This window comes from Narcine bancroftii, chromosome 14 (assembly GCF_036971445.1).
Source record: "Narcine bancroftii isolate sNarBan1 chromosome 14, sNarBan1.hap1, whole genome shotgun sequence".
Taxonomy (NCBI): domain Eukaryota; kingdom Metazoa; phylum Chordata; class Chondrichthyes; order Torpediniformes; family Narcinidae; genus Narcine; species Narcine bancroftii.
This window is the reverse complement of record NC_091482.1, coordinates 14,029,662-14,054,119: the sequence shown is the minus strand read 5'-3', so window position 1 is coordinate 14,054,119 and position 24,458 is coordinate 14,029,662. Positions and strand designations below refer to the sequence as shown.

The 24,458-nt window shown below is 40.3% G+C and overlaps 2 protein-coding genes across 16 annotated transcripts in view; one reads left to right on the top strand and one right to left on the bottom strand.

Moving 5' to 3' along the window:
- The window catches only part of LOC138749555 (beta-crystallin A1-like), a 137,927-nt gene that overhangs the window by 91,477 nt on the left and 21,992 nt on the right, over positions 1-24,458 (top strand). For 6 of the 12 annotated variants that reach the window (XM_069911078.1, XM_069911079.1, XM_069911075.1 and 3 more), the window contains 7 exons: positions 3,811-3,964; positions 6,636-6,821; positions 6,999-7,054; positions 7,156-7,274; positions 10,881-11,022; positions 11,567-11,709; positions 12,481-12,784. In XM_069911078.1, coding sequence (XP_069767179.1) covers positions 7,022-7,054; positions 7,156-7,274; positions 10,881-11,022; positions 11,567-11,709; positions 12,481-12,628 — 585 coding nt within the window. In that variant the 5' untranslated portion in view covers positions 3,811-3,964; positions 6,636-6,821; positions 6,999-7,021 and the 3' untranslated portion in view covers positions 12,629-12,784. Of the gene's footprint in view, positions 1-3,810; positions 3,973-4,024; positions 4,219-6,635; positions 6,822-6,998; positions 7,055-7,155; positions 7,275-10,880; positions 11,023-11,566; positions 11,710-12,480; positions 12,785-17,656; positions 17,744-24,458 lie in introns of those variants that run through there. The other 6 variants (XM_069911074.1, XM_069911073.1, XM_069911085.1 and 3 more) reach the window with 5 other exon arrangements.
- crybb1l3 (crystallin, beta B1, like 3) overlaps positions 1-24,458 on the bottom strand; it is a 36,277-nt gene that overhangs the window by 10,499 nt on the left and 1,320 nt on the right. Inside the window, exons 1-6 of one of the 4 annotated variants that reach the window (XM_069911069.1) lie at positions 20,750-21,099; positions 17,168-17,272; positions 14,458-14,527; positions 13,263-13,337; positions 3,494-3,561; positions 2,433-2,551 (exon numbers count right to left, since the gene is read on the bottom strand). In XM_069911069.1, the coding sequence (XP_069767170.1) occupies positions 2,433-2,551; positions 3,494-3,561; positions 13,263-13,337; positions 14,458-14,527; positions 17,168-17,272; positions 20,750-21,049 (737 nt within the window). In that variant the 5' untranslated portion in view covers positions 21,050-21,099. Of the gene's footprint in view, positions 1-2,432; positions 2,552-3,493; positions 3,562-13,262; positions 13,338-13,882; positions 14,113-14,457; positions 14,587-17,167; positions 17,273-20,749; positions 21,100-24,458 lie in introns of those variants that run through there. The other 3 variants (XM_069911072.1, XM_069911071.1, XM_069911070.1) reach the window with 3 other exon arrangements.

Below are 24,458 nucleotides of genomic sequence, written 5' to 3'. Positions count from 1 at the left end.
CGTCAGAGCCCCGCAAGGGCAAGTCGGGTGATAATTTTTTTCAATTTGTGATGTCATGTCGGCGCCGAAAAAAGTTTGGTTAATAGAACTCTTGGGTTAATGGAATTTCAGATATGGGGAAACGTTCTGTAATCTGCACCCCTATCAACAACAATTTGGATTTATAATATGCCTTTAAGATTAAAAAAAATCCCAATCCCACAGGAGCATTATCAAACAAAATTTGACACCAAGCCACAAAAGGAGATAAGGTTAAGCTTTGTACCAAAAATCGAAAACAATGCAAATAATACAAAAGAGGACAGATTGGAAATATATCATGTCACTGGGTAAAAATCCTGGAACTTCCATACTCCTCCAGTGCTGGAGGAGTAAGTTTCTCCAGAAGGATCGCTATGTAAAAAGTAAAATATAAAGTTAATTAAAACACCATTATAATTAAAGAAAAGTTTTTAAAAAAACTAAAATAATTATTCAAGTATCGTCTTAAAACATTGTACTGGGAATCACAATAAGAAAGGAGTCTGCTGCTGGACATCACTGATCTTGCTGACAGATTCTTCATTGAAAGACTTGAATGTGCATGCATGTCTGGGACTGACTGCAGTTGCAGTGACTCAAAACAGAATTGTCACCAACAGCCAGCATGATCTACATTTATAATTAAGGATTTGTGTTCTGTGCTCCACATCTGAAGAACACTATTCTGTGACAAACATATCAGATGCATAGTTCTCCAGAGTTGTGGATCCCATTACATAAAGTGTCATCAATGAACTCTGAAGGAATTGCACATCATCTTGACAATATGGTGGCCCTCTGTAGGCTCAATTGCTAATCAGGAATATTTTTTTTCTTTGGCTTGGCTTCGCGGACGAAGATTTATGGAGGGGGTAAAAAGTCCACGTCAGCTGCAGGCTCGTTTGTGGCTGACAAGTCCGATGCGGGACAGGCAGACATGATTGCAGCGGTTGCAGGGGAAAATTGGTGGGTTGGGGTTGGGTGTTGGGTTTTTCCTCCTCTGCCTTTTGTCAGTGAGGTAGGCTCTGCGGTCTTCTTCAAAGGAGGTTGCTGCCCGCCAAACTGTGAGGCGCCAAGATGCACGGTTTGAGGCGATATCAGCCCACTGGCAGTGGTCAATGTGGCAGGCACCAAGAGATTTCTTTAGGCAGTCCTTGTACCTTTTCTTTGGTGCACCTCTGTCACGGTGGCCAGTGGAGAGTTCGCCATATAACACGATCTTGGGAAGGCGATGGTCCTCCATTCTGGAGACGTGACCCATCCAGCGCAGCTGGATCTTCAGCAGCGTGGACTCGATGCTGTCGACCTCTGCCATCTCGAGTACTTCGACGTTAGGGATGTAAGCGCTCCAATGGATGTTGAGGATGGAGCGGAGACAACGCTGGTGGAAGCGTTCTAGGAGCCGTAGGTGGTGCCGGTAGAGGACCCATGATTCGGAGCCGAACAGGAGTGTGGGTATGACAACGGCTCTGTATACGCTTATCTTTGTGAGGTTTTTCAGTTGGTTGTTTTTCCAGACTCTTTTGTGTAGTCTTCCAAAGGCGCTATTTGCCTTGGCGAGTCTGTTGTCTATCTCATTGTCGATCCTTGCATCTGATGAAATGGTGCAGCCGAGATAGGTAAACTGGTTGACCGTCTTGAGTTTTGTGTGCCCGATGGAGATGTGGGGGGGCTGGTAATCATGGTGGGGAGCTGGCTGATGGAGGACCTCAGTTTTCTTCAGGCTGACTTCCAGGCCAAACATTTTGGCAGTTTCCGCAAAACAGGACGTCAAGCGCTGAAGAGCTGGCTCTGAATGGGCAACTAAAGCGGCATCGTCTGCAAAGAGTAGTTCATGGACAAGTTTCTCTTGTGTCTTGGTGTGAGCTTGCAGGCGCCTCAGATTGAAGAGACTGCCATCCGTGCGGTACCGGATGTAAACAGCGTCTTCATTGTTGGGGTCTTTCATGGCTTGGTTCAGCATCATGCTGAAGAAGATTGAAAAGAGGGTTGGTGCCAGAACACAGCCTTGCTTCACGCCATTGTTAATGGAGAAGGGTTCAGAGAGCTCATTGCTGTATCTGACCCGACCTTGTTGGTTTTCGTGCAGTTGGATAATCATGTTGAGGAACTTTGGGGGACATCCGATGCGCTCTAGTATTTGCCAAAGCCCTTTCCTGCTCACGGTGTCGAAGGCTTTGGTGAGGTCAACAAAGGTGATGTAGAGTCCTTTGTTTTGTTCTCTGCATTTTTCTTGGAGCTGTCTGAGGGCAAAGACCATGTCAGTAGTTCCTCTGTTTGCGCGAAATATTGTCATTTTGTTTTAATAGTAAGAGTTTGCTACTAATCTGGAGAAAACCACATTCAACAGAAAAGGTAACACATGGCTGCACTTCAATATAATTGATTAGATGAATGTTGAAAATACTTACGGCCCACATTCAACACGAATGGATCCCACTCTATCAAATCCCCGATCGCAGATGTTTCTACACTCTGTGTTAATGTCCATCCAACGACCTTGAAAATTTTCATGCTCATAAATAATCATCTAAGAGTAAAACAGATATGACTGACTCAGTCACTATTACAACGCAGAAAAATTGCTGCTTAAGTGCATACTAAAACCAAATTTAAACCAAAATAACTTTTGTTCAGAAATCCATACCAGGTACAGTTGATTGAGATAGTGAAAATCTAATGTGTACTGAGTGAGTTGATGCAGAAGGATAAGTGTACAGAAAATAACTAACCGAAATTCTTGCAATCTCAATAAAGAATTATTGATGCTGAATTTTGAGCAAACAAGGAGCAGCTGATGCAAATTCACTAGGTCAAGCAGAATTCATGGAAAGAAGTTATTAGTCAATGGTTTGGGGGAGGATCCCTATCAAGACTTAAAGTAGGAAGAGGTGATATCAAGGGCAGAGAGTACAGAACTTGGGAAGGAACTAAAAGGTGATGAGGTTTTGGGTATTCTCACACCCAGTTGTTATCAATTAATTCCTGCTGGAAATCACTCAAGGGTAAAGATCAAGGCTTCTCTTGCCTTTCGAGGATTTCATGGTGAAATCACTTACTGTAGGTTACTGTTCCAGTGCATCAGTGCATTTATTGAACAATGTGCTATTATCGACTTGTATTTTAATTGTTCCCTTTATATTATTTACAAGAAAATTTAAGAGATATAATTATCTCAGGCAAATGAATACGAGAAGACTAAAACATAATAAGTGCCATATAGAATACTGTGCTATAGTATTATTTAGTGAGTCAACATCCCATGGTGCATACCTTGAAAACTCATTCAATGAGTGGGCTGACACTGGGTCATACCAGTAGTTAATATTCTTTTCATGACCTACAGTTATTTCACATTAAGCTTCAAAAATGATAGCTGTTACTTGACAATAAATGCTTATTTTCGTTCATCTGCATTGCACATTTATTCCAATAAAAATGCATAACATTTAAATGGAAATAATGCACCTACCCTGTTGTTGCGAAGACCAGAAGCAGAATGACTTCCGATACTACCCTGAGTTCCACTGTGAGACATGGCTAAAATAATAATCAAAATAAAACACATATTTAATTTGGATATTAATTATTTTCATGAACTATTTATTAGTGGTAGTGCCTCTTGCAGATGATTTTTCCCCTTTGAAAATATTCTAATAGCTTACCTAAGAATGGTTCAATCCTTTGCCAGACAAGAGAAAATATGAGAAGTGGTATTTAAACCTCAGTTCATCCTCTTTATATCCCTAATGGATTTGCTTCTTTTTTTTCCTCCCCCTTTTGATCCAGGTTAGGTCACAAAGAGATCCACAAAGCAAACTGCATGACACAGAAATAGCATAAGCTGACACCAGTTCTTTGCTTTGTTTCTCACTGCGACACCGCACAGGTCAGCAAAAGCTATGGTGCCACTGTAGACAGAATTGTTCCCTTGAACAAAGAGGTAACTTGGTAGGCAGCTTTGTATAGTTTTTGTTGAATTTATGCCACAAGTGTCATGAAAACTTCTGCTTAGCAAGAACACAAGCTTGGAGAATAAATGTTGAATTATCTAACTGATTTCACCCTACAGACATTGAGTCTTTCAGTGCCATTGTTTTTTTAAATTTCAGATTTACAAATTCATTTGTACTATAATATCAACTTTGTATTACTGATCAGAATTGGATAAAGAATTCCTAGATGCCTGGAAAAAAAGTATGTTTGAGACCCTTTTCAAACGTGTTCAACCATTTTAACTATCCTCAATACTCTAGACATGGGACAATATTAAATATCACTACCTCTACAACAGTCACATAGTAAACAGTGTGGGGACTCTCTTAGAACTGCTCTGAAGGATTTTAACACTGACACATACAAACTGGGAACAACAAGCACTGGGTCATCCTGTTGATGTTCCTGTGTAGAAAGCTGTGCTCATTGGTATGAGGAAGCGAAAGAGAAAAAGGAAATCTTGAATCAAAAATTCCTGACTTTACAACATCCCTTCACATCTTGTCACCTGTGCGAAAGGAACTTGACTAGTTTAACTCCTCTACCAAAACAGCATAGAATCACCCTGAAAAACTGACATAACTTCTGCTTCTTTTATCATAATTGACCATCACCTAAAACCTCTTCCCTTCCCCACTTCCTCATCTCAAACAAGAAGGTTGATGAGTTCTTAGAATGCCTGATCATTCAGATTGAGTCTAATCATGCCAACCTTTCTCCCACAAATCACTTCCACTCCATTACAAACCTCCCACGAACCATTTTCCCTCATCTGAGCCTGTATATTGTTAGGTCTGCTTTGTTCATGAATGAGTGAGACAAACACCAGGCTGAGTCGAAATCAGGGTTCTTTGTTCTTTATTACCGGATTGTAACACTTGCGACTAAACATGTTAGTCGGAGAATGCATTCTGCCGTTATCAGCAAAATGGTGATTTTTTATACCCTTGGATATGTGCTTAGAACATCATCATATCATTACTTGTCCAATGACTAAAACTGTTGCTATCCTTTCCCTGCTAGCTTCCTGCCTCTCAATCCATCAATGTCTCTCTTATCTTGTAAGTACAAGGATGCATTCACATCTTGTTACAGCCCTGTACATTCCCATCTCATGATGTTTTACCTAACAGGAGTACAAGGACACCTCCCCTTCTTGTTACTGCCCTGTACAGGGTAACTCCCTACACATTCCCATCTCATGATGTTTTACCTTACAATATCCTCATTTCATTTCTCCCTATCACTTTTTTCTGATTGTATCTTGAAGCACATATCTCTTATTACATTTCTGATCACTCAAAATTTAAAAAAATAACCCCATGCTCAATAGTTTCCTGTTCTTGGGCAATTCTTATTTGAATCTTCACTGCCTAATACAGAAAACTTGCATGCTGCTTTTATCATTATTAATGAGCATACAAATTCTCATTCTCCACCAAAGAACACAGACAAGTGGCAGCCTTCCTAATCTGTACCTATCCTTCAAACAACTTTGCTTGTGTTTTTTTCCCCAAATAAGATTTCATCTGCATTAAAACAGTACAAATCCGTCTCAATCCTGTCATTATGATTGAAATGCATGATCCAAACTTGTTCTTTTTAACTTCTCACCATTGTGTGATGTGAACTACCACATCCTCTTCCTCCAGTGCAGTTGAGTGGTGCTCTTCTTGCTTATCCAACACCAAAAATTATTTCCTTCCATCCTAAGACCATAATCTGCAAAAGCCCTGAAGGATATCCATTCTTGAATTCCACCACTTTATTAACAGTCTGCCTTTCAGCTGACTGATTCTATGTGCATGTTGATGACATCTCAGGCTCCGTGAGTTCTGACTACATGTCTGATATTCGTTCCTGAAATGCTACAATTTTCCTCTACTTAAACAATGTTAAAGCTGAAGTCATCAACTTCAACCCCAACTCCAAATTTCACTCATGAACCAATGATGTCAGCGTCATTATGTGATTAAACATGCTAAATTCAATAAAAGTTAATTTAACATTTTTCCAACTTTCTATGTCATACAGCAAATCGGAAATTATCAACGTGTTCAGCTTGAAATTGTTTCTCATAATTCGTAATTATATTTCAGGAAGCAGACCTTTTGATAAAATGCATTGACCTGTATAATTATTGTGGATTATCTCAAACTACCTGTGTGCTTCATAAATGTAATGAGAGGTCATGTTGATAGCTCTCCAATGCTCTCATAATAAAACAGTGGATGCGACCATCTTAAGTACCTAAAATCTATATGTACTGTACAGCCTTAGCTATTCGTTGAATATCCAGACACCTAATTTTCAATGTATTAAGGCTGTTGAATGACACTTGAAATGCAATAATGTTTTCTGACATTGCTCTCTACTGTTTGACCAATAACAATAATCTGAGATATTCTAAATAAAAGATTGGAGATAGATTTCATAAAGTTTAATAGTTTGCTCAAGAGCTGTGGTACAATTTAAAGGTTTTGTAATTTTCAAATAAATCATATTGAATATAGATTCAATAAACTTGGTTGAACACAATTTTGTTTAAATTTTGTCAAACAGTTATTCATGCATGCAATGTGCACGCAGATTTTAATCTTTCAGCTCATACATTGCAGAGTTGAAACTGAAATCCATGGGATCAACCACAGACAATGAGATGTTGACGTACAGTGTCTGCTGCTCATTGGACCACAAATCAGACTCGCACATTTCTAACTTTCCTTTGAAAGTTTGACTATAAATAGTAGAGGTGAAATTCAAAACAGTCATCTTCAAAATCCTCCATTCGCAGCCCAGCTTTGGTAAGTTGTGTGGTCCTCAATTTTATTTTTATCTCATTTTAACCAGATTTATCCAATTTACCTCATTTGATGGGAGGTTTATATCATTTATAAATAAAGATTTTCATGCATCAGAATTTTATAAATTTCACAAAATCTCAAATTTGAAATTATTTTGTGATTTACTTTTTGATTTAGCATTGACACTCCAAACTACAAACATGGCGCAGACAAACCCGGCAGGACTTTTCAAGGTAAACACTTATTTTTATAGATATTGAATCAGCATTGAAACTTTGGTTTTTTTATTCTTTATTTTCCTTCTTTTACTTGACAAATATCGTTTCAATTGTAGATAACTGTTTATGATCAAGAAAACTTCCAAGGCAAAAGGATGGAATTTACCGCATCCTGCAAGAACATCATAGAGTGTGGTTTTGACAATATCCGATCTATCAAAGTCGACTGTGGAGCGTGAGTCAACAGCCTTTACATATTTCTTTTACAAAAAAATCCGCATCCCTGTCAAACACACTCAAAACCAAACCTCATCATCAAAATGCAATCATGGATTTTTGTTGTGTCATTATTATTTGCAGGTCAATTAAATCAGCTCAGAGAAATGTAACTTCTATTCATAATTACATATAGTAATTGAAAGCAATATTGCTGTGAGTTTCTTTCTGACCCAACTTTAAACATTTACAACAAAGGAAGCTTAATTTCCATTTACAATATGTCTGTTAGAATACCATTATTCAATTACAATGCGACTTTTATTTTAATGCAAAACACTTTCCACATGCAGTGACACCATAAAATGGGGAGAGGACTGAAAACTGCATCTGTGGAGATTTGATGAACTTGTAATGGTTGGGGAGCAGGACAGGTCCAGCACACACAGTTTAGTTTGCATTTGGATGATGGAAATTCTACCCTCCCCCACCACAAAAAATGTGTTCCCCTGTATCTCACAACATCTTTTTGAATTAAATAATTTTTATATTATTTATGGCACAATTCATGTTCATATCAGTGTCCATATCATGTGAGTGTTTTCTTGGTTGAAAAAGGCTTCCTTATCATAAAATCGCTGAAAGGATAAATTTGGCCTATTAACCTAACACACACACCCACACACTTGTTTTTTTAAAAAATCTTAGGACAATCTGGCCTGGAGTTTCTTCCTTGGGCACATTTGGACATTTGATGCAAAAACATGCCAAAATTGTTAAAATTTTGTCATGTTCAAATTGCACTAAATTATTCCTCCCAAACTTTCAAGGAGACGTTCAAATTTAAAATACCTATAAAGCAGTGGAAGCAGTATTACACATTTGTATTTGGAGCCGAAGGAAATGAAATGCATCCATTTGTTTCATGCATATTCATCTCATCTCATTTAGAAACCTGCATTTTATACGTGATTAATCTTTTGCCATTCTTATCCACTTGCAAAAGCATAAAACTAACAAAAATGGGAAATACTGATCAGGTTTCAAATGATTTTTTTAAAAACTGCACTCAAAAGGCAAAATTATTTGTTTTCTGAGCATTTGATAACATAGTTTCTTTGGCTTGGCTTCGCGGACGAAGATTTATGGAGGGGTATGTCCACGTCTGCAGCAGGCTTGTTGGTGACTGACAAGTCCGATGCGGGACAGGCAGGCACAGTTGCAGCGGTTGCAAGGGAAAATTGGTTGGTTGGGGTTGGGTGTTGGGTTTTTCCTCCTTTGTCTTTTGTCAGTGGGATGGGCTCTGTGGTCTTCTTCAAAGGAGGTTGCTGCCCGCCGAACTGTGAGGCGCCAAGATGCACGGTTGGAGGTGATATCAGCCCACTGGCGGTGGTCAATGTGGCAGGCACCAAGAGATTTCTTTAAGCAGTCCTTGTACCTCTTCTTTGGTGCACCTCTCTCTTGGTGGCCAGAGGAGAGCTCGCCACAGAACACGATCTTGGGAAGGCGATGGTCCTCCATTCTGGAGACGTGACCCACCCAGCACAGTTGGGTCTTCAGCAGCATGGATTCGATGCTTGCAGACTCTGCCAGCTCGAGTACTTCGATGTTGGTGATGAAGTCATTTCAATGAAAGTTGAGGATGGAGCGGAGACAGCGGTGATGGAAGCGTTCGAGGAGCCAAAGGTGATGCCGGTAGAGGACCCATAATTCAGAGCCGAACAGGAGCGTGGGTATGACAACGGCTCTGTACACGGTGATCTTTGTGTGTTTCTTCAGGTGGTTGTTTTTCCAGACTCCTTTGTATAGTCTCATCACTCTCATCAGTGTCTATGCTCCAACCTTTCAGGCGGAACCAGCAGAAAAGGACAAGTTCTACAATGATCTGCGCAACCTCATCCAACGCACCCCTACAGCCAACAAGGTTGTCATCCTTGGCGACTTCAACGCTCGCGTCGGCAAAGACTCAGAAACCTGGCCAGGAATCCTTGGCAAGCATGGTGTCGGCAAGAGCAATGACAACGGGCGCCTCCTGTTGGAACTCTGAGCAGAACAGCGGCTTGTCATTACTAACACCCTTTTCCAGCAGAGAGACTGCCTGAAGACTACCTGGATGCATCCCCAATCCAAACACTGGCACCTCCTGGACTACGTTCTGGTGCGAGGAAGAGACAAACGAGATGTGCTCCACACCAGGGTCATGCCCAGCGCGGAATGTCACACTGACCACCGGCTTGTTCGCTGCAAGCTCAACCTTCACTTCAAGCCAAAGTTCAAGAACAGTGGTGCCCCCAGAAAGAGGTTCAATATTGGAAACTTGCAGTCAGATGTAGTGAGAGGAAACTTCCAGGCAAACCTCCAAGCAAGGCTAGAGGATGCAAACTGCCTCATGGACATGTCTCCTGAAACCCTCTGGGATCAGCTGAAAACGGCAATCCACTGAAGAGGTACTGGGCTTCTCTTCCAGGAAAAACAAGGACTGGTTTAACGAAAACAACCAGGAAATCCAGGAGCTGCTGGCAAAGAAGTGAGCTGCCCACCAGGCCAGAGAAAAATAACAGTTTCAATACTGAGATAACACACCCACATTTCCTTCTGTCGAATAATGGTTGAATATTGACCATACAACACTATTAGATGGAGCTGGATGGTTGAGATTGTGGGACTCAGTAGGTTAGTTTCAGTTGGATGCAGGAATCTCTGTCTGACATACTAATAGGCTCAGCCCACTTAAGATCATATCTTTAGGTTATTAAAATTCATTATCTTAACATAAAGCCTGTATTTCAGATCTTGTTCATCATCTCAATTGGTTCCACATAGTTTAAAGAATGTAACCTTCACCATCAGACTCAACAACAAACTCACTCAGGGATTTATGGTCAATCAGGGCAGCACAGTTGGCATTGCAGATAGCACAACGTCTTTACAGTGCCAGCAATTGGGAACAAACCTGGGTTTCAATCCCACGTTATCTGCAAGGGGTTTGTATGTTCTCCCCATGTCTCCATGGGTTTTCTCTGGGGGCTTTGGTTTCCTCCCACCCTTCAAAAACATACCGGGGTAGAGGTTAGTTAGGTGTAAAATGGCCGGCATGGACTCTTTGGGCTGAATTGGCCTGTTACAGTGCTGTATGTCTAATGTAAAAAATATATTTAAAGTCTCTTTCCTTTGCACTTTATTGATCTTTTTCTCTCTGCATTGCAGTTTGTTTACATTTCTTTATTTGTTTACATGTGTGCATTGTGCCATTTTTTTGCACTGCCAATAAAGTGGTAATTCTGTCTCACCCACAAAGAAAAAAATCCTCAGGGTTCTATGTGAAGTCATGTATACACTCTGACAATAAATCTGAAACCTGAATTTGAAATCTACCTCCCTTTTAGATAGCGTTGAAAGAATGAATAAGCAGATTCCCACTAAGAACCAATTTGTGGAAACCATTTCTCCAGAGCTAATATTGACTGGATTATTGTTTACATTTACTGTATTGACTGTTCAGGAAATATCCAAAAATTATGGCTAAAGGATAATAGTAAAGGTAACACAAGTTTCTCAATTTTGAAATAGCTTTATAATAAATATATCTTTGCAAATTTGATTGAAACTAATATTCTTCTTGTAGATGGGCTGGTTATGAACATTCTAGCTTCTTTGGGCAACAGTTTATCCTGGAGAAAGGGGAGTTTCCCCGCTGGGATGCCTGGAGTGGCAGCAATGCCTACCACACCGAGAGACTTATGTCCTTCCGCCCCATTTGCTCTGCTGTAAGTTGGTTCACTATTCATTCAACTTCTGTTGGATTTGATGCTAAAATAACATATTCCCCATATAAACGTATATTGAAAAATTAGTTTACATATGAAAGAGTAACTTGTATGATTCATTTATAACTCTTCATTAGATTTTTAAAAACTATTGAAAAAAAGACAAGGAGAGATCACAAAATAATACCGGAATAACATCACTGATGTTACATTATTATTTTCCTCAAATATACATCCACGGCAATTATGCTCCATCTTAGTAACTTGACCACACATGTGTTGCTTCATTCAGACATAGTCATTGGTCTTGTAAAAAAAAATAATTCAAAGGAGAAGGAAGAAACAAGATAAACATCTATTGCAAAGTGGTGTGTTTGGAGAAGCTAATTTGATATTTTATAAAGTTAAAGGAGTGATAACATTTCAAAAGAATAAATGATAGAGGTATCCTGAAAGTGAAGTAAAAACACAATGCTAGAGAAACTCAATCACCGTCTGCAGACTTTCTGTTTACAAACCTACTCAATGTACATGTTTTTTTTAGCATCATAAAGAGTCCAAAATAATCATTTTTGAGAAGGAAAACTTCATTGGGAAGCAATGGGAGATGTGTGATGATTATCCCTCTTTGCAAGCCATGGGCTGGTGCAACAATGAAGTTGGATCCATGAAGATTCAAGCTGGCGCGTAAGTTATGCTTTCACATTTGAAATAAATAACAAGGTTTGGCTGCTGCGCTGTGATGAAAACATAGCTGGGTCCAGTAAAGTTTTGTCCCTTTAGACCAGTGGTTCCCAACCTTTTTTATGCCCCGCACCCCTAAAAAATTTTAATATGTTCTCTCACCCCTTAAAGTAATAATTTATTTGAGAATAAACAAAAATGAAACATATGGAAAAGAAAAAATATTACAACAAATTCTTTTTCACAAAGTCTTGGAAACATGTCCATTGCCGAACACCAATATTACTCCAAAGTTTTGCTTTCAAACTGCATTTTGAGAACACGATTTGTGCGCAGTTCAAAAGATCTTCCTTCAGCTCTTCATCATCCGACATATTATCCAAATTGAAGGAGTATGGATTTTAAAAAAAAACTGGAATGCTATCTCGCACCCCCCCCCCCCTGGTTGGGAAACCCTGCTTTAGATCATATAAAATTTGCTGTTTCTACTTCTAAAACCTGAGGCCTAAAATAAATATCCTATTTGATCAATTCCAGCTGGTTCAAAAGTAATCAAGGCATTTAGCCCTATTCATAATAATATCTCTATTTTGCTTTGGGAGTGGTTCATTGGTGATAAATGCTGAATGAGCAAATAAAATCAACTGTGATTAGCTATTTGCCTAATACAGAAGCATATGCTCTAGTTTATATCATCTTTTACTTATCATGTTTTGTGAAACTATTATGGTTTCAAAGTACAGTTCAGTCAAATGTATTGTTTTATGGAACTAGATGGGTCTGCTATCAATACCCAGGATACCGAGGCTTCCAGTATATCATGGAATGTGATCGCCATGCTGGAGAATACAAGCACTGGAGAGAATGGGGATCTCATGCCCAAACTTGCCAGATCCAGTCACTCCGCCGCATTCAAGAGTAAACCTTATTTCAATACCTCAACAGAGTATATCAGAGGGGCTGTATCTCTTTCATACACTTGATAGTATACTCTACAAGAGAAAATCTGAGATTGATTTAACATCTCATTATAACTTGGGTAATTAAAATACAGTATTCAAATAAAAAAATGTCTCAAATTGCATATGAGCATTTATTTGTCCTAAATTTTCAAGTGTTTGGTGTGGGAGGCTTATCACATACAGCAGACATGCTAGTTTTGAGAAAATGTCAGTTCACCACAAGACACAAAACACGTTAAGCACTGATGGAACAAACACTTCAATGTTCGAACACACTGATAGTCTGCAAACAATTTATATTTTCCTTTCCAGCTGCATAAAATACATGCAAGACTGTATTTTTAAATATAAAAGGCAGTATTTAGCTTCTAACTAATTATAAATACACTCTGCTCTTCGTGTTCACGTAATGAAAATGTGCTCCATCACACACAACTGGTTGAGTGCTCTTTCTTTTCCACATGGTTAAGGAATCTAAGTGACCTGGCCAGTTTGGAAGTTTAATTCTGCTCAAACAGCAGAAATCTTCTGCAAGTGTCAGCTGGAAATCACGAGATGATGATTGTCCCCATTGATTAGCGGATAGCGTCTCACCCAGCAACTCGCCTATATGAAGGATGGTATCTCCTCTGAAATGCTTCAAGCAATCGAGAGAAAAGGTTGACGATTCTACAGAAGAAAGAGTTAATAAATGTCTCTCAAAATTAAGACAAATATTCCAGCATTTATAAGTGGCTGTTAGCCACTTGAACTATCAGGCTATCTATGTTGAACCCACCCTACCACACTGACTCACCACTCCCTGGCCCCAACCATACTTCCTTTCTCCAAATACAAAGGCCCAAATGATCTGACCCTATGTGGTTAAGTCAAAAATATTTAAAAACTATTCAAACAGCTTGGTAAGCATAGCAGTTTGCGTAACACTATTACTGCACAAGCAACTTTGTTTTCAAGTCGAGGAATTTGTACGTTCTCACCATGTCTGGGTGGGTTTCCTCCGGGTGCTCCGGTTTCCTCTCACCCTCCAAAAACATATGGGATTTGTAGATTAATTAGTGAATTTGAGCACCATGGGCTCATGGGCCAGAAAGGGCCAGTTACCTCTTTTTTTTAATAATTAAAAATATATAATTTAAAAATGAAAAAAATACATTAACTAAATATACCACAAAACACCAATATATTAAATCAAGTAAGTTAAATTTAAATACATTTTTTTTGCTTCACAGTGTTGCTGTTTCTCATTCAGCCCCCTCTGGATTAAAGTTGGTGGTCAGTTATGAAGTACACCTGATCCCTCTCACTTGGTTGACCGTGTTCCGCCTCTGAGCTGACGCAATGGGCAATCAACTGCTTCCAGCTCATCACAGCTCTTTGTTCTTGGCCAAGATGAACTGAGCCACTCCCAATGGAACTGTCAGTTTAATTTGGTCGATTTGCTCTAATTACACAAACCGAAGATCAAATTTCAGATGTGAGGTCTTTAGTTATTAATTTGCTAAAATACAACCAAAAACTGAATCTGAAATGAATCGTAACACTTCCTACTCAAAAACATAATGTGCAGTTAAACTCAAATAAACAGTAACAAATAGAACCTTTCACTAACTCATTCTTTCATTAAGCTTTAATTAGTTAATTGCTGTGAATTCTTAGAAGAAATCAGGCAAGTCCCATGAAAATCCTTCTGAGAATTGCAGATAATCATAGGTCATTTTTGCATCATGCTGGTATGAAGAAATGAAGAAAATCTCATGAAACGGAGAGTAAAACCTCTTTTCCTTACCATCTGGGTCCGGCCATGCCAAAACAAGAATTCTGTCAGGAAACTGCTCCAGGATTTCAGGTCCACTGGTCTGAAGTCGCAAAAGCAAATGTCTATGTTAAATTGGAGGCAACGGGAGACAGCAGATGCCTGAATAGAACAAGAACATTGAACATAGAACATGAAACGCAATACAGGCCCTGCAGCCCAAGATGTTATGCCAACCTATCTCAACCTACTCAACAAACTTAATCTTTCCTACCTCAAATACAGAACCTATTTTTCTAGCATTCATGTGTCTGTTTAAATGTCCCTATTGTACCAGCCTCCACCACCATCCCTGGCAACTCTCTGTGTAAAAGCCTATCCCTGACGTTTCCCCTAAACTTTCCTCCCCTCACCTTGATAGATGTCCTCCAGGTTTGCTACTCTTGCCCTGGGGAAAAGGTACTGATAGTCCACCCTAGGCCTCTCATAATCTTGTAAACCTTTATTAAGTCACTTCTCATTCTTTATTGCTCCAAAGAGAAAAGCCCTGGCCTCATAAGATACACTCTCTAATCCAGGCAACATTTGGTAAATCTCCTCTAAACCTTCTCCATAGCTTTCACGTCCTTCCTGTAATGAGGCATCCAGAAATGAACACAATATTTCAAATGTGATCTCACCAGTTTTATAGAGCTGAAACATTACCTCACGACACTTGAACTCAATCCTTTGACTCATGAAAGCCAGCAGAAGCCTCTTTAACTGCGTGGCAACTTTGAGAGATCTATGGATTTGGACCCCAAGGTCCCGGTTCTTCCATCCTGTTAAGAATCCTGCCACTAACATGCCTTCAAAATGCATCACTACATTTATCCAATTTGAACTCATCTGCTTCTTTTTCCACCCAATTCTGAATCCTATCTGTATCCTGTTGTAATAAATGACAAGATTATCCACAACTCTTTCAACCTTCATGTCACCTTCAAACTTACCAACCCATCCCCCTACTTCTTCATCTAGGTAATGTATAAAATTCATAAAGAGCAGGGGTCCTACAACAGATCCCTACGTAACTCCACTGTACACTGACCTCCAGGCAGAATATGATCTATCTACTACCACCCTCTGCTTTCTGCAGTCAAGCACATTCAAGATTCCAGGCCTCCTGACTTTCTGAATAATGAGTTGACCATGGAGGATCTTGTCAAATTCATTACTAAAATCCATATACACCACATTTTAAAAACTCAATTAGGTTCATGAGGCATGACATATCCCTCTCAAAGCCATGCTATCCCTGAGAAGATTATACTTTTCTAAATCCTGTCCCTAAGAATCTCTCCAATAGTTTGCCCACCAAAAATAAATCTGCTGAAGGAAATTGAACAGCATCTTTGAGAGAAAGAGAATGGGCGACATTTACGTCCCGATGAAAGGTTCTGACTCCAAATGTCGATCATTTCTTTTCTCGCACTAAAGCTACTTGACCTACTGAGTTCCTTCAGCTGATGGTATTTCGCTCCTGTCAACGTTAAGTGCTTTATTCCTCCAACTTTTCGATATTTCCAACATAACTGATAAAATTATACATCCTTACAAGTTCATAACAGTTTTGCCTCAAAATGAGAAGGTTGTGTATTCAAATCATATGCCAGAGATCGAAGAGAAATAGCTAAGCTGACAGTCCTTTTCAGCCCTCAGGAAATATTTCACTTGGGTGATGCCTTTTGGATACAACTGTCAAATAAAGTTGTGCTTGTTCTTTTAGTCAGATGTAATAGAACCCAACATCATTTCACTTAGAATGCAATGATGGTGCAACAGTTGATGTCACTGAATGCTTCCTTCGGGTACTCCACTCACTTCCTGTGTTCTAAAAATATGCACAGGTAAATTAATCAGCTATCCTCATTATCTCCCATTGTGGAAGTTAATGATTAAAACAAAAACAAGAAAGCACAGGCAAATAGAGAAGGAATGCAACTAATGGAATTATTTTCTTGTGAGCACGCACGCACCCAATTGGCAAAATGCCCTCCTCTGTAATGGAAGAAAAATTATTCATCCTTGGACAACATCGTTAAAGACACCAGGTGCACTCTGCTACATTTTGATTTGCATGACATGGTTCAATTTTGCACAGCATTGCAACCAGTAGAGCTGCTGTCTCACAGCCCCACAGACCTGCCTTCAATCCTTCATATTCTGTCTGTGACTACCTGAGTTACCCCCTTCCCAGTTTTCCTCTTCCATACCACATCCCATCCCAGAATGGAACTTAAGTTGTGGAGTAATGAGACTTGACCAATATCATAACAAAGGATATTCAAGCACTGATTCACCAATCGTAAACCATCAGGTTAAGCAAAAAAGGTAAACAGTGATAGACAAAAATGAGGAAATCAGAAAGAAAATCATTTGTTGATTGCACAGAGAAAAAGAACAGTTTCAAATGGAATCTCGAAATCTTCACATTGTTCTGATCAAATCAGCTTGAAGCAAAAATCTAAAGACTGAAAACAGAACATGCCAAAAAAAAAACTCTCCAGGTCAGGCATCTGTGTAACGAAAATAGAAAAATAAAAGCTGAACACACTGTGGCACTGGACAAACCTCCGAAGGTTTAAATGAATCAGTGTGAAACAAAGAAATTCATAGTTAGCTGAATGGAACGTGTCATTTGTCAGAAAGAAATAACAAATTGCTCACGACTCTAATCACTCTGAGAAAGTGTATCACGTACCAAAATCTCTGAATATCGCATTTCTGATGGATAAACTTCATTTCTGTCAAAGGATATTACATCTACTCCATGGCACTGAAGCAAATATTCCCAATATCCTGTTCCCTATACAAAACAGAATGAAACATGGCTAGTTAAAAGGTCGAGCCCTTCAGTTAGTTAATGTCGTTCTTCCACCGTATTGATTTTTAAAATCGCCTAAAATGCAGTTTCTTTGGTCCCAAGGTTGGATGTATTTGATGATTTTGATGATCTGAGGTGTGTTTAGTAATCCAGAAGTAATCTGTGCAACTTCAGAATATCCTAACATAGGCTCTCTTTGCCTCGTCAGATGGTTCTTGACCCACTAAGTTCCTTCCGAAGTTTATTTTTTTGCTGCGGAGCATATCCGCACTCTTTTGACTCGGCTTCAAATTGATCTTTGGTGCTTTGAAGTAACTTGATGTTAAAATAAAACCTAATATTCAAATAAGTTTTTCGGTTCTTTAGGTATCATGATGTACTTCAGGTCTCTTTCAACGTTCCCCTGTTTTCCAGGAGCAACGATAGCAAATACGAGAGGATTATGTGTTTAAGGTAAGTGGAGGAAAATTTAAGGGAGATCTCAGAGGCAGTTTTTCCCCCCCCACACAGAGTGTAAAAGCCTGGTACGTTGCCGGGGATGGTGGTGGAGGCTGGTACAATAGGGACCTTCAAAAGACCTTTAGATAGGCACGTGGATGTAGGAAAAATTGAGGGCAATGGGCGTGAATTTTGGAAAAATTAGATTGTTGTGGAATAGGTTTGCATAGGTTGGCACAACATATTGGGGCTGTAATGTTCTATGTTGTGCTTTGAAATATGCATCAACATTTTATCCCTATTTGTCCACTGATCCGCAGATAGGCCAACTACTGTGCTTTCCTGGGCTCCTCTTTGTTGTAGACCGTGTCATTCTTCCTAATTTAATGAGTTGTCTTCTCAAAATGTCTAATGTATGATGAATAAATGCATTAAGGATTTTCATAACTTTTTTGTTGGATTAAATAGAGGAAAATATTTCCTGTAAGGAGTCAATAGCAAGACATAATCAACTGGAATTTAGAAGGATGAGGGGAGATATAAAAAATTATGAAAGGAGTAGATAATATAAAAGCACAGAGGTTGTCTACACTGGCAGATGAAACTAGAACTAGAGGTCATGGCATCAAGGCTCGGGGGAGTAAATTTATGACTGAAAAAAGGAGGAACTATTTTCCCAGAGAGTAGAGAATCTGTGGAATTCTCTCCCCAGTGAAGCAGAGGAGGCTGCCTCATTAAATGTATTTAAGATGCATTTTTTAACAGTGGGGGAATTAAGGGTTATGGAGAATGGATGGGTGAGTGGAGCTGAGTCAGAGTGGCCAGATGATGGGTACAGAAGGCTCAACAGGTCAGATCGCCTACTCCTGACTCCTATATCTATGTGGAAGACAGGAACAATTTCTTTATGCTGATTGTTCAGACACAGAAGAGACATCACATAAAATCAGGGCAGATTTACCACATCACCTGAACAGATGAATGAACTTCTAAATGGTGTGGACCAGACAAAAATATGGAAAATCAATATTAATTTTTATATACGACACTAACTTGTTTTAACCACCGCAGAATTTACAAATGAGAGCTGGAATATTGAGCAATGGAGCAGGGGTGAGGAGAGGAAAACAAGCGGCTTAGTCCACATAAACAATTTATATCTGAAGTAGGATAAAGAAGATGAATTCATGATTGGAGAGATGGCCGAGACGGGACGGCTTCAGATTCTTCAGGCATTGGAACCATTTTAGGGGCAGGTGGGACCTATGCAAGTCAGATGTGTTGCTTCTCAGCAGGGCCAAAAGCAATATCTCAGCTGAAAGTTTGCTGCTGCTGTTGGGGCAGGGTCAAACTAACTTGGCTGCAGAGATTGGAACGTCAAAGGAATTCAGAAAGAGAAACAAAACAAGAAGGGGAATGCAAAAAATTAGTGAGTGAAATAAATAGCAAGAACAAAGTCAGGCAGCTAAGGAGATTTAAAGTCTAGATAACTAAAATGACAAAAGCTACATTTATCTCATAGCAAGATAAATTATTTAATGGCACAAATCAAAATAAATAGGTGTGATCTCCTTGCCATCAGAGAAATTTGGCAATAGGGTGACTAAAGCGGGGAACAAAATATTTAACATTTAGAAAAGAAGGTACTGTGGGACTAATACAAAAAACTTGTTCAGCGATGAATTTTCAGCAACTGGAATTAACTTGGGTCAAGCTAAGAAAATGTCACAGGGCAGAAAACATTGCCAGGAGTCATTTATGAGTTGCCAAATAGCTGTAATATTTAGTAAAGGCAAAAAGCAAGAAATTATTGGGGTGTGGCAGGGCCAATAGTTGACAGGGCAAGATCAAGAGAGACTTCAACCTACATCTAGATCGATCAACATTTTTCTGGACTTTAAACCAATCAAGATCAGTCACACAGGGAGCCACCAAGGCATGAACTGGAGTTCAGACTTTTACTGGAATAAAGCCTGTTGTACAGTCTTTTGAGTTTGTGCTTGCTTGCTGCTCCCTCAGCGCACCATAATTTACTCCAGTAAAACTCTAAACACCAGTTCAAGCCTTGGTGGCTCCCCTTGTGACTGGCTCAGGTTTATATTCAGATCGGCTGATTGACAGCCGGCCAGGTGGAGTCAGCCCCTTAGATGGTCTATGTAAGTCAGCTGATTGACAGCCGGCCAGGTGGAGTCAGCCCCTTAGATGGTCCATGTAAGTCGGCTGATTGACAGCTGGCCAGGTGGAGTCAGCCCCTTAGATGGTCCATGTAAGTCGGCTGATTGACAGCTGGCCAGGTGGAGTCAGCCCCTTAGATGGTCTATGTAAGTTGGCTGATTGACAGCCGGCCAGTCAGCCCCTGAGGTGGTCTTCCTGCAGGTAGAGAGATCACCCCTGGTGGAAGTATCACCACAGTGCATCAATTTTTCCTTTCTCTTGCAGTCACTCACCCGAGGCTACTGTTATCCCTCGCATTTGTCCCTTATACGCCCTCTATTGCTGGCCCTCTCTCTCCTCAGCAAACCCAGGGGTCCCCAGTCAAGTGTCAGTGTACTGGGGTGAGGGAGAGAAAGTCAGTGAGCTGGAAAATCAGCAGGCAGAATGGCACTGGGCCTAGGTACTCGGGTAGCAGCCTCAAAACTTCAGTTTGTAATGACCAGAAAATGTAGACATCATGGGCCAGGGGGATGCTGGTGATGGAGTTGAAACAGGAGGGTGGTCTGTGCTCACCTTTGAAATGTAAAATCCTCAAACACTTTAGTATTTATAATCTAGGATAATAGAATTGAGACTCTTAAACAGGATGTGTGACATCCTTATTGTGTCAGACACCTTGAACGAGTTGATAAATTCCCCTTGAATATGTGGCATTCGCAGGTAAATGGAAAACACGGACATTGTAAACGTGCTGAGCGAGTTAAATCCAGGCTCCATGTTATTAAGGCAACAGCAGTTGTTCCAACAGCAACTTTTTGTTTTGGCTTTGAACAGCTCTGGACACTTGCCGTTTAAAATCTTACTTACAGCGCCAGCAGAAACCACAGGTTGTTTTAAATCTGCAATAAACGATAACGCTTCTTGATTTGGAACAGAGAAAGAAAAGATTATTTGCAGCTTTTGGCAAGTCAATTCATCGATGCTCCTCAGCAGCTGAATCAGCTCTTTTCTTCGCCCATGGGACAACTGAGGATCGCAAAACCGATGAATGTCCACTGGAAACCGCTCCATTGCCATGCAAAATATTTTGTGATACAGATTTTCCCCCCCGCACTTTCTTAGCTCGACGGTTTGCCACTGTATTTCCTCACTACCAGCTAACTCCATTGTCAGCTCCCCATCCGGCGCCCTCTCTGACGAATGGGCGCACAGGCTTGAAGAGAAAAGAAACGGCGAGCCAGCACCTCCCCGAGGGGAGGGCCAGTAACTGCAGGCCAAAGGCAGACAAAGATGGTCCAACAGAACTCCCCCCCATTAGAATCAGAATTTATTGTCATGAACATGTCACGAAATTCGTTGTTTTGTGTGCAATATGCATTTAAAAATAAGTTAATCCGTCCAAAAATAAGAGAATGCATTCATTCAGAAATCTGATGGCCGAGGGGAAAAATCTATACTTGTGCCGCTGGGTGCTCGTCGCTCTCGTACCTCCGTTCCAATGGCTTCTTCAGGGATTCTCGTAGGAATTGTTGAGTCCTCCTTATCAAACCCAGCATAAAAGGTGATTGGCTCATCGGGTAATGAAGCACCCCAGCTAGTTAACCACTGGACAGCTAACAAAAAGGAATCTGTTCTTTTTATTTGAAAAAGGAATGCGGTTGTTAATTTTGCCACTCTTGCATTGTCGGTAAATGTTGAAACCTTACTCATATTCCAATGTCTACGGCATTTGTGTTTATTTTTACAATGTTTCTGGAGAACTGCCACTTTTTTCCACCCACCTGTCTGAAAAACGTCCATTGATCATGAGTTGCTGTTATCTGTAAACAATTTGCTTTGCCTTGGCAGATACTGACCTTCCCATTACATTTTCCAGACTTTCTCACTTTCTCCACTCACTTTCTCCAATTCCTCTCACTTTCTCCACATTCAATGTGTAAGCACGAGAACTTGCACGGGCCAACACTATGTACGTCTTGCTCGTTAACGTGGAACTGCCCTGGTTCAAAGCCTTTATGGGACCACTCCCCAACTCACTCTCTCTGGCATGTTGATGACTGCACTGGTGCCAAATCCTGCACCCATGCAGAACTCAAAAATGTCATCACTTTTGTCAGGGCCTTTGTGGGAAACTCGAGAAAGGGTCACAACTCAAAGCGTACCTGAGTTCACTTCTCTCCATGGATGTTGACTGTCCTGGTGAAACCCTCCAGCTGCTCTGTTTGGATGATCACTTTGTGGAACAGCTCTGTAGGTGTGACCCTGAGCTTCTGGTTTTCTGCTATTTTATTTCCCATCCCTGGTGTCATTCTACCCCTCTGTCTATGACCTCCTGCAGTGTTATAATGAGGGCCAACAGAAGCTCAAGATAACATTTTTGTCTTCAGGATTCAATACTGAATTCTCCAACTTCGGTTAACTTTGTTCTTTCTTGCTGTTTGTATCAGAACTGGGCACTTTGACATGCCATTCCACTTCGATCTTCTTTTTGATCTGTACAGTCTGGCCTACTCAGCACACCCAACTTTCCAACATCACCCAAACAGTAGTAACACGTTACCCAGACATAAAGAGTTTACCCATCCATTCAATGGCTGTCAGTCACTTCACCCAATTACAGGCATTCACTTTGTCCCATCATTGCCCTCTCCATCTTCTTTGTCCCTCAGACTAACTTGCTGTCTTTTACTCAGTTGTAATGAAGAGTCTAATTGGTTTTTTTTCTTTCCAAGATGTTGCTAGATTGGCTGGGCTCTTCCAGAAATTTGTTATTTGTTTTAGATTCCAGCATCCACAGTTGTATTTGTTTCCCATTCCATATCTCAGTTTTATTGATTACTTTTAAAGTTGTAATTTGTAAAAGAATTCAACCACAACTTTCCCTTCATCAATCTTCTCTGTTTGCAATATCAGAAAAGTCATATAGGTTTGTCAAATATGATTTGCCATTTATGTCCATGCTGCTTCTCCTTTAATAAGTTCAGTGAGAAAAAAAAATGCCCAAGTTTGAGCTGTAAATAAAATCCTGTCGAATTAGAATCGCCATGGTACCATACTCTGGTAGAGTCATTGTTGGTCCTAATTTATCTCTTAAGAAATATCTTATTTGCAGATAGCAGAAGAATTTGATCCTCAACAGTATGAATGACATCAACCTCCCCTGATCAGAACAAACCTTGATACACGTGATCCCTTTCTAGCACCAGGTGTCCAGTATCTTATGGGTACCATACATGTTTTAGTAAGGGGTTGTCTATCTTTTTGGATATTAATTTAGTGTCCCATTTGTATATAAATTCTCCTGCTATCTTTTCCCCTACTGCGTGTAATCCAATTTGTGCCCAGGAAGGGTTTCCCCCCTCCCTCAAAAAGTGAGGCGATAAACATTGTCTGGGATGCCCAATAATATTCCTTCAAAGCTGGCAGTTTTAGGCCCCTAATTTGTATTCTCATGTCAACTTTTCCATGGAGACCTGAGCCATCTTGCCATTCCACAAAAAGTTTCTGACACACTTGCTGAGCCTCTTAAAGAAGCACTGGGCCAACGGGATGGGCAACATTTGAAAAAGATATTGTATCCTTGGCATCACCTTCATTCTTATACAGTTCACTCTGCCCTTTAATGTTATGGGCAGAATTCTCCATCTAACCAAATCCTCCTCAATCTTCGGGAGCAAGGGGAGATAATTTATCTTTTATACATTGCGTAAGTCTTTGCCCACTTTTATTCCCAGGTATTTCATGGCTTCTAACTGCCACTTAAATTGGCTTCCTTCTTGATAGTGTCAATAATCCCCTTTCATCAAAGGCGTGATCTCGCTTTTGTCCAAATTTACTTTATACACCAAGACCTTCGCATAATCCTCCAGTGTGGACCTTAGCCCAGCCAATGAACCCCCATCCCCCCACCAGGGTCCGTCAAATACACTATCACATCATCTGCAAATAGATTGATTTTTGTGTTCCATCCAGCCCACTTTGGACCCATTGAGGGTTACCCCCTTGAAAGATGTTCTGACATTGGCCTCAGAGACAGATTTCACAGGGTCACCAGTTTCTTCAGGGATGCTCATTGGTACCATTCAATTCTCCTTTTCAAAGCGAGCATAATCCTAGACAATAATTGGAGCATGGGTTGATAAGTCATAAGGCCAGAGGGTCACCATGGACAAGAAACTGCACTGTCCGTAAGGAGGAGTTTGTGTGTTCTTTCCATGTCTCCGTGGGTTTTCGCCATTGGCTCCAGTTTCCTCCCACCATTCAAGATGCACCAGGGGTTGTAGATCATTTGGGTATAATTGGGAGGCATAGACTCATGGGCCAAAATGGTCTGTTGCCATGCTGTATAGCTAAATTGTCACTCCAGGACAAAATTGCTGGCTGTCCACCCTATCTAACCTCCTCATAACCTTATATATCTCTATTAAGTCACCTCTCATCCTTTGTCACTCCAAACAGAAAAGCTGAAGATCTGTCAACTTTGCTTCATAAGATCTTCTCCAATCAAGGCAACATCCTGCTAAATCTCCTCTGCACCATCTCTAAAGCATCTATATCCTTCCTGTAATGAGGTAAC